This window comes from Bombyx mandarina, chromosome A1 (assembly GCF_030267445.1).
Source record: "Bombyx mandarina strain Sakado chromosome A1, ASM3026744v2".
Lineage (NCBI taxonomy): Eukaryota > Metazoa > Arthropoda > Insecta > Lepidoptera > Bombycidae > Bombyx > Bombyx mandarina.
The window spans coordinates 3,220,250-3,231,095 of NC_143234.1; the positions used below are offsets into that span (position 1 = coordinate 3,220,250).

General features: G+C 40.4%; 1 protein-coding gene across 1 annotated transcript; it reads left to right on the forward strand.

Moving 5' to 3' along the window:
* The first annotated feature begins 422 nt into the window (after window positions 1-422).
* vri (nuclear factor interleukin-3-regulated vrille) lies at window positions 423-10,519 on the forward strand. Its single transcript, XM_089739629.1, has 2 exons — window positions 423-684; window positions 8,347-10,519. The coding sequence occupies exon 2, from the start codon at window positions 8,392-8,394 to the stop codon at window positions 9,484-9,486; it is 1,095 nt and encodes a 364-aa protein (XP_089595755.1). The 5' UTR covers window positions 423-684; window positions 8,347-8,391; the 3' UTR covers window positions 9,487-10,519.
* Window positions 10,520-10,846: the final 327 nt, after the last annotated feature.

Consider the following 10,846-nt stretch of genomic DNA (forward strand, 5'->3'; position numbering starts at 1 on the left):
TGTAACAACGTTACGGAACGCGAACGTACGTACGAAAAAAAAAATTACCCAATTTAAGTAAACCAAGAAAAATATCTAAGAAATTACGCCATTACAAAATTACTAAACAGTACCGAAAACCTGTGTCAATCGATTCCTTGGTTCATAGGAAATCTGAAAAAAAAAACCTTTAGCTTTACCGTACACATGACTCAATCGCGAATTAGCTAAAAAAAATCGGACACTACATTGAGTCAATAACGCCGCCAACTAAAGTGATTACACACAACAGGGCAAGTTACGTAAATACACACACTAATACATAAACGCACACGAGCACAGTTAAACGCACACATCGCAAGACTGTGAATGTGTGAGTGCTGCAGGCCGGGTCTCCGACGACCCCACTACAAAATTTAGTCGCACTCCAGACTGCGCAAAGTGTAGACGTGTCCAAGCAATTGGAATAACGCAACGCCATTCGCATTGGATATTTCGTTATAACAACATTGTGACAGTGAATTTACATTTATATTTTTTCTGGACGTGAAAAGTGGGAGTGAAATTTGACTATTTTAAATTTTGAAACTGTGATCTTGACCGTTGAGCGGTTGTGATTTTTGTTTTTTTTTGTGGATTTTTGACAATTCGACCGCCATTTGGATAATTCCAGCAAAGGAGTTTTCAAACACCGCAAATATTTTTGTAAGTATTTAAATTCGTTAATTTGCTATTTCTCATTTTTTTTCAAAATGTTGTTATTAAAAAAAAAATCACGTACATTTGTTGGAGGTAGGTAGGTAGTTGTAAAAAGTTTACGAAAACTAATGAACTTTATTGAATCCTTTCGTGTAATTGCTATTTATTTAGAGATTTTTTACGTTTATTTAAAATTTACTTCAGAAAAAATTGTTGTAAATAAATGATGTTCCTAATTGGAAATAAATCATTTAACGTATAATTTACCAGAAACCGAAAGTTACTCCCACGCGGAATCGAATTTAAAATTAAAATCGTTTAAAAAATTAGAATTTTCCTCAAAAGAATGTTCGGGATACCCAAAAAAAAAAATGCGTCGTATAAATATTTTAAAATCAAATTTCGAACTAGGAATTTCAGCGGAATACGAAATGAATCATTTTCTGAATAAGAATTTCCTGATAGAGAGCAAAGCGCTTCGGTTCAAAGAAATGTTTTTGCACCAAAGTCCAATGACTTCGCGCGCTCGAATTTGTTTACTCACGTATTTCAATATCGTGCCAAAACTTCTATGTTAATCATTTGTTCAACAACAAATTTACGTATGATTATTCTTTTAAAACCGTTATTATATAAAAAAAAAACAAATGTGTTCTTGTTTTCTAAGAGGCTCAAATTAATTTAAGTCTTATGTGCGTATTGATTGCTTAATAATTTCTGTACGCTATTATTGTATCAGATAAAGTGTATTTTATCGTAACGTGCTAAAACGTAGCACGACCGTGTTGTTCTGTCTCGCCAGACAGTCGTATATTGATAAAAAAAAATTATATCTGCTCGGAGCTAAATTTAAATGTCTGTAAAAATTTCGTATGATAAATGACGTAAAAGTATATATAATTAATAACGAAACTGGATCAATAGTCTAGTTTTCACGGACCGCAAATATTATATTTAAAAAAATTAATGTTAATAACAAATTTTAATTTCTCAAATTGTTATCGCTTATGTTTGTCGTTTTTCGAATTATGTTTTCTAAATGGTTTACGGGTAATTGTGATATTGCGCTCTCGGTTCGCGACTGCTGGATGCATAGTGTGTCGTAAGCAGAACCTGGCACCGCGGCTCTGTCGTAAGCCATTGTGAGTCGCTTACACAACTGGTTCAAGGTTCCAGGCCGGCGTGCGATCGCCTCGGATGTACGGAAACTAGACTTTATTCACATCAATTCCATTATCGAAGAATTGCGCGGTATTTTGTTTTTTTTAATACTACCTCCGTGTCCACAGAATTTCAAACGTCATTTTTTTTATTGCTTAGATGGGTGGAGGAGCTCACAGCCCACCTAGTGATAAGTAGTTACTGGAGCCCATAGACATCTACAACAGCTGCCTCACCCTTCAAACCGAAACGCATTACTGCTTCACGGCAGAAATAGGCAGGGTGGTGGTACCCTACCCGCGCAGACTTACAAGAGGTCCTACCACCGGTAATGATTCAACCAGTAATGATGAACCAATTTTTAATCCCGAGAAATTCGATTAATACAATTTCTTTATTGTTGCTTGTCGTTTGCAAAAAAATTGCCGTTGCATTATGTTTCCGCTGCTCACACACCGACCGGCCGGTTAACTGGTGCAGTGGAATCGATCGCCCCATGTAAAGGCCAGTCTGTATCGCGTGACGCAATCCCCGTAGGGTAACGGTGTGGTTGCGCAACTAACTGCAACATGAAACGTAAAACAGATAATAACAGGAATCGCTATGAATAACCACGCTTATCGGTAAAGCTTTATCGAGTTTAGTGTGTGTGTCATCTATAACGCCTCGTCCCTTTGTCCTTACCAAGGTTCCAAAGTCGCCGGATTAAAAGCAAATGCGCTTTGAATTCGGCCGCTGATTGCTTACGGAACCCTCAGACACAGCTCACTGAGTTTCTCGCCGGATCTTCTCGGTGGGTCGCGTTCCGATCCGGTGGTAGATTCTGCGAAGCCCCGTGAGCTCACCTACTAGTTAAGGTTACGCTGAAATAGCCTCTCAAGGCTCTCAGCTAGGTAGGAAAAAAAAGCTTACAGTACGAGCCAATTTGCAGCAAAAATATTGGACGTGTAAAGTCATGACACTCGGGTCAATGTACCGATACGGAATCGTTTAGCACTTATCGACCGATATGCCCGAAACATATAGTTGTTATTTACATTCATACTGTATCGATTCGCCATTTTTATCTGGACACAAAGAAAACGAAGGCCGCTATCAAAACTTTCCATCCAAATCGATTACGTTTATACACAAAGAGGCGTAGCAAATAAATAAACAGCAGTAACGCTGAATTCATTGTGTATGATGTAATACAGGAACTTTAGAACAAGGTTCCCCGGAAGACATTACCAGACCAGGTGAGGTCAGGACGTGCATTTTATTATCACGCGCCGTGAACTGACTCTGACGAATGTCAAAAAACCTGAACAAGTAATTTCGTCGTATCACTGTCGAGTCTGTACTGTGGCAAGATAGAACAAGGAAATATAGAACTCGTGCCAAAACAATATCGGATGTTCCTTCGGGAATTTCTCTCGTATAACACCGATGAGTAAATCGAAGCACAAGAATGTCAATCGACGTGAGAACCAGTCGAATCACACTCGGTACCAACGAGCAACTTCCGCGCCAACTGAATCACTGAACAATCATCCCGACAGTAATGAGGTCATGTACACAACACAAGCGTCACTAATTGCCCGAAAAGCCGTTTTGACAGCGCCGTTATACCAAAAAGACCAACACTAGATTAAGAATTAAAAAAAAAAAACTTTACAAATATTAACTCGGCAAACGGTTACGTAATTAAACAGCTTACTGGCTGTTTGGATTTTTGGTCATTCTCGCGGCAGCTCTCCGGACGTACGTTTCACGATACCGAAAAATCCTTACGTAATTTTTTTACGCGCAATAACAACGATAATTCCATCGACGCGAGGACGGGCAAAGATAACTTGACCTATTTTTTTATCTCGTTCGTTCGTCTGTAACCCACTTCGCGGTGTGCGTGCGTGAGTGTGCGTGCGCGCGTTTGTCACAAAACTGGACAGCCGTTGAGGTCCCACGTGTTGATTGATGCGCTGTCACGTATAATATACTAGAACTGTGTCGCAATAAAATAATATAGATTCGCAATAATTCAGATACGGTACGAAATATTAAATATATCTTAACTGACGTTAACATCGAAAATACCGTAACGCTTCCGATGAGTCATTCGATTAAAAACAATGAAACACACTCTCCTATGATATTCCTTGAAAAACACGTTTCGTGTTACGTAATATGGTACCGAAGCAAAATTCTCCGAATCTAGAGCACGGAAACAGACTAAACGTTTCTTAATAACAACAATTAGCTACAGGTATAAAACGAAGGTCACGTAACCGGGTCTCTTTGTTCCGTAACGACGTGCACGCCTGCTCCGTGGATTATCATTCATGAAAAGAAAAAAAAAAAACAATTTCAGGAAATAACATTACGTATAAGGGCCTTAGCACGTTTACTACGAGTCGCGCAAACGCCCGTGGATGTTACGAAACGGAACCTTGACACCAAACCATTATCGCGAGTCGACCGATAGAGGCCGCCCCGAAATAAATTCCCGCCCGTTTAATTGGGTCTCGCGATGCAAACGCGAAAAATATCGGTCAAGTATACCGGGTTTTACGGCAAAATAAAAGATTTGAAACGCTTCCAGGAATCTGTGCCTCAAGTCGAACCTTCGTCGAAATATACTAGAGGTCGAGGAGCCCGCCTAGTTTGAGACAAAACAAACGAAAGAACGCTTAGAAAGTTTTCAAAACATTTCTAATCTCGACATAATAGTCGTCTACAGACAATGAGCACGTAGGCGCCAACCTACAAACGTCTATTAGATCATTGGCACGATCGATTCAAAAACTTATTCTAATTTAATTTAATTAGTTCTATCGCATTTTCTTGTTAAGCTGTGGTAAAAAAATGTCATTAGAGATGGCGGCCGGCCAGCCTACTTTTCCCGCGCATTAAACGTCAAGCGCGTGGAAAGTTACCGACGTACTACTTTCTCTACTTTTTCCAAGATGGCCGACGTCGTTCATTATTTAAACTGAGGTCAAGAGTGTTGTTATTTTATTTAACAGTCATATAATCTATATTGCTTTTATTGAATTCAAATAGGCGAAAGATCGAATTAATGGTTCGTGAGCGAACAACAAAAACTTTTGCAAAGGGATCCGGTGTTTGAGTAAGATGTATATTTATAGATTCCTTGACCTGACTCAAGTTGCCTGAAAGAATGAAGCCGTGTATTTTTAAACGTGTTATTTGTCGTTAGCGCTTCGGCGTTGGAATTGTCTCGTGCATCATTTTCGATAACATTTGAACTCGGTATTTCCCACGAGCGAGCGTTCGAAACGGAATGACCGTAGTTCGATCCTCAAGGGCAAGTCCATTATCACCATTAAATCCGATGGATATTAATTAAGTTTTCACGTTTCGACATCACGTTGCAGTTTATGTAACTGTGCTGAGAAGACCGAACGTGCTTCGGTTTGTTGCGCAACGTCCAACGTGAGGTTCAAGAGCGGACACGTGTCTGTGGCCGCGTGACCGCCGCCGCGAGAATCTAGCACGTGCGCCGCACGCCGCTAGGATAATCTCGCCCTAACCTCACACGATACTAGAGCATTCTCCAGATACCTAAACCTGGAACAACCAATCATATTTAAAATCAATAATGTTCGAAATTCAGAATTTCTATTTCGAATAAAACTTGCTTGTCTGTAATTTTTTTTATACCCTCAAATTATTACGGCTACTAACTTCAGTGGCAATAAACGAAAGATTAATTTTAAATCGTGTAATTTAAGTCTTAGTTCTCGGTATTAACTAAGACACTTACTTAACCACTAGATTAATGAGATTTTGAGGAATTCCGATAACGGCCGGTAGCGGAATTTGTTTGTGCCATTAAAAATTATTATGTAAATGACGTTCCGTTTTACGTAACCGCCGTTACGGGTACGTACGTGATAAAAATATGTAAATATTCGTTTAGATTGTCATCGCAACCGAATCTCGACCTCGGGGTTAATACGAAAGATAAAACACATTGTAACTTAATAAAAGTATTTTCGTATTGCGTAACTTTCGAATATGCTCCATATAAATAAATCTGTTATCAGTGTGTTTGTGAAATACAAAGAACTTTGTACGGTGACTCAGTTACGACCGACAAGCCGCCACGAACATCGATAACTTGATTACATGAAATTGTTCTTTAATGTCCGACGAGAGAATCGACTATTACCAGCAACAAAAAAATTAGGTCCTACTCAAAATGCACAGATTATAGCATCGAAATGTTTAATGAAACTTTTTTTTTTAAATTATCGCATCGATCAGCATTGAGACACACACACAGCCTCGAATCGAAAATAAACTCTTCGAGAAACCGGTGACGAAATTTTAATAGCTGTTTCATAACAGTATTACTAGTTAAGTGCACGAATGAACCGTTTCTTGTACCGTACGCCGCCAGTTTTCGGATAGCGGTACATAAGCAGATGATTAGCGATCGGCCTGTACTGATACAGGCGCGTGACGTCATCGAAAAACCATGACCTTCTGCTGTTCAGGGCAATCGTAAACATAAAATTTTATATACAACACTATTTCTAGTGTGGCAACACATTAACATGAGGCAACTCTAGACAAAAAATTCTGGTCGTATTTACCATGTGTGTTGTATTAATTAAACAACAAATAAAAGTCTGTAATCAAAAGTCGATGACGGCATATGTACCTATTCTATTACAGTGGTCCGTATATGTTTTATCTGTTGAAGATATTAAAATGTTACAGTACTTTTTAACCGGTGTTTAACTGTCTGTGCTCCGTCGACCGTCACCGCGGCTACGTACAAACCAGACACTTATTTTTCTGTTTTAATCCACAATCAAATAACTTAGAGAATCGACTAGATTTGACATCGCGAGGAAGTAAAGAAAAAAAAACGAATTCCAAAATTTTCAAACTGGCACAGACAATACAAATAAGGCCAGTGTCAGAAATTGCGGGTTTTTTTCCTTATTTAATGTTTTTGGAAAGAATACTGTCTTTGCATTAACCAACCAGTGATGAAATGTGGGCGTTTTAGGTTTGAGCCCGCAATAAAAATTTAAATGAGGGATTTAAATATTTATATCTAACTGCACAATATAGAAGTAACGGTTAACGTTTTGAATTTTGAAATTCAGCTAATCAGTATAAATAATCGAATAATTGCTATTTGCCACAAAAATCTTCGTGAAACTAATGAATACAGGATTTAGAATTCGCATTGCTCGCCCCCATTGACATTTCTATCGACAATGAACTCCAATTAAATGTCTGTACGATTATTTGTTGAACAGTTATCCGCGTAACGGGTGCGCTCGGGCATCTGGGTCGACCCACTGACACCGATGGTGTCGCCGATGCCGCTTCGAACGGAACGTATCAATAATCATACAGCCTAACGATACAGACCGTTAAAACACGATAGAATTTCTAGTTATTCAAAATTCGAATTTCTATTAATAATAATACCTATCGGAAAACGGTAAATTTAAAATTTTCTCGAGTCGTTCGAAATTTAAACTGTTTATTCTTTAAGGCCTGTCTAATGAGGTTTTTCTTATTATGTCTTCGTATCGTGTATTTCGTGAATGTGTAATTTCGTATAATACAGCTTAGGCACGTGTTTATTGACAGATTTTTAGGATAGAAACGTATGCAAATGTCATCTTGAAAAGCATAATTTGAAAATTTGGAAAGGCCTCGCACGTTGCCTTCGCGGGCTGCGTGGAAAGGAACGTGACTTTCTTATTTTTTTACACCGGCCAGTATTGATAACATTGTTTTGAAATTTAGAAAAAAACGAACATGTCAAGATTTAATGGCGTCGCTCGAAATGTAATCACAATGGCGGTTTATAAATGATTCTTGTATTGTTTTTCTCGGATAGGTATTAAACTTGATAACAATGCGTTTTGGTGTAACTTTTTTATACATCCCGTCTCGAACGTACACATAATTGTCGATTATCAGCTGAACACTTAGGATTCGTTTTCTATATGCATATACTAGTTAACCAAATTCAATATGTCCGAACCTTTCTTCTCCGGTCTTAGTCAATACAAAGGTCTTAGATTCATTACGTTAATGAGTTTCTGTTGGTTTTTCCGTTATACCTTTCTTTTTTAATAATACAAATTAATATCGGCCTGGTTTAAATTAATTACTTCGTTTTTTTAATTGCTAATAGCAAAAAAATTTTTTTTTATAATAAGCATGCTTGATTAATTAATCCGCCACGGATCAACTGTATTGTTGTGACCGTACAAATCCAGCGCAACCTTTGAAACTCGATTTGTATAACGAACGTTAAGAAACTGAATTCATTAATGAGTTTGACTAACATGAAGGGTGTAAAAAGCGGTTAAAATGTGGCAACGCAGTTACACAAAGGTGATTCCACGTGCAAAGTTGCAGCGCGGGAGGTTGCGACACGGTTTCTGCAATCAGTTTCGCAAACGAACTTAGACGACTGCAAGGCTGCATATATTTCGTGTGCTAAATTTAGTTCTCTTTTTGTTGCAGAACCACAGTGAGGATTCGTGCGGACCAGTCACAGTCCGCCGAAACATGGTTGCCGAGTTCATCCTGAGCCAGCAACAGCTGCTGAGCGCAGGGGGCGGTGCAGCCTTAGGGCCCGCCCCCGCGCAGACCCGCGCTCCTCCACCACCGCGCGCTCGTCTCTCCGTCTCGCCTCACTTCCCGATGGACCAGGCCCCGCCCTCCAACGGCAGCAGCGGCGACAGCCACGACTACGGAGCCTTCGACTTCAAACGCAAAGACTTCTTCGGGCAACGCAAACAACGCGAGTTCATACCGGACAGCAAAAAGGACGACGGCTACTGGGACCGCAGGAGGCGCAACAACGAGGCAGCCAAGCGGTCTCGCGAAAAACGCCGCTTCAACGACATGGTCCTGGAACAGCGCGTCGTCGAACTCTCGAAGGAAAACCACGTCCTCAAAGCACAATTAGACGCCATAAAAGAAAAATACGGAATATGTGGAGAAAGCTTGATAAGCATAGACCAAGTCTTAGCCACCTTGCCAACGTGTGATCAAGTTCTATGTGTGACAAAGAGGAGTAAACTTTCAGGCACAGCCTTGTTTCCGGCCGCTCCTCCTCCGCCCCCGCCGGCTCCACCAGCTTCTCCCCCTTCTCCTCCACCACAACGCGCCCCAGAGCCATACCAAGAAAGGATTCCCGTACCCGAAGCATACTACCCCCACCCTGCCCACTACGAACCACCCGGTTCAGTTCTCAACTTGTCCAGATCTCGACGTGCCCCGTCTCCTTATGAGCTATCTTCCTTATCTGGATCCGGAGACGAGACCGCCGAGCAGTACGCCCCAGAAAACAACTGCCTTCCTTTGAAACTGCGCCACAAATCTCACCTCGGCGACAAGGACGTCGCTAGCGCTCTGCTATCCCTCCAGCACATAAAGCAGGAGCCGGGGCCCAGGTCGTCCCCCTCCTGGGACGGCGAGGGCTCGAGCGACGAGCGCGACTCCGGGATCTCACTAGGGGCAGAGTACAGACCGCAACCGGAGAGGCATCCGGAGGAGGAGGACGCGCATTTGAAGGCTGAGCTGGCACGGTTGGCCACAGAGGTGGCGACGCTCAAGAACATGATGCACCAGAACAAAACCCGCGCGCACGAGCACTGAGCGCGCCGGCCGCCGCCCTCACCCGCCTCGCCGCCCTCGCCGCTCTTCGGCTGACCAAGTTACCACGTTGTAAAGAGATGTTATATTGTATGATATCGTGCAGCTGTAATCGGCTAAGCCGTCTCGCCTATCGTAACCCTTCCTAGTAGTTGTATGTCATACTCGTAGAATAAGGACGCGCGTACCTCCAATGACGCCCGATCCTCACACTACACACTTTTCGAGCAGATAAAACGTATCTACTCAGTGATAGAATTAAAAATGCATTTTTAGTGATGAGATATGTATATGTAATATAAGTTATAGAAGTAGATCTGTTTCATCTATTCGAAGATTCGATAGTGAAAAACGATGGCTAAAGACTATTTCTCTTCTAAGTTATAGCTTGTAAGATCTAATTAAGTCCCACTTAGTTTGTTATTTATGGATATAAATATGTATATATCTCGAACCGAGAAATCCGTTAAGTTCCAAACCAAAAAAAAAAGATCCTCTGAGTCGATGGAATCGCGATGTATTTAAGATGTAAACCCATTATCACGTCAACAGATTGTATTTAATATTCAGTATAAGTATACCAGTGCCTTTGTCAATACATACATACCTTTATACTAATAGCTACCTAAAGGAAATATTTTTGTACATTTATAAGAAGAAAGATGCGATTTCATTCATTATTTATCATTGTCAAGTCAATCCTTAACACGTGTCGCCGAATCAGACGAACTCGATACGAAAAATGGTTTTAGATTTTGTAAATAGTTTATCGTGTGTTGGCTATCGAGTTAGGATGTGACTGCGAAACATGGTAGGGTATATACAAAAACATTAAATGTCGAATCCTAAGAAGGCTAGTTGAGTATTTCAGTATATGTTCCGTAGTATTGCCCTATAGGGCATGTGATAGGACTGAAGGGAGTATGTAACTAATTATTTAATTTATTGTTCGGACCGTGAAGGAGGATTTTACAATTTATTATCTTTGTATAAGAAAAACTACGATATGAATAAATTGTGTACATTAAAAAACTTATTTATGAATTTTATTTCGGAATACCCACAAACGTTGATATGAAATGGAAATCATACCTAGATGACATTCTGAATCTGAGGAGCTAACAACAACGATACCCTAATAATACCCAGATATATTACGATAACAGGTAGAAAACGAAAAACACTTTCGAATACAAGTTAAAAAAAATTATTGCTTAGATGGGTGGACGAGCTCACAGCCCACCTGGTGTTAAGTAGTTACTGGATCCCATAGACATCTACAACGTAAATGCGCCAGCCACCTTGAGACATAAGTTCTAAGGTCTCAGTATAGTTACAACGGCTGCACCGCCCTTCAAACCGA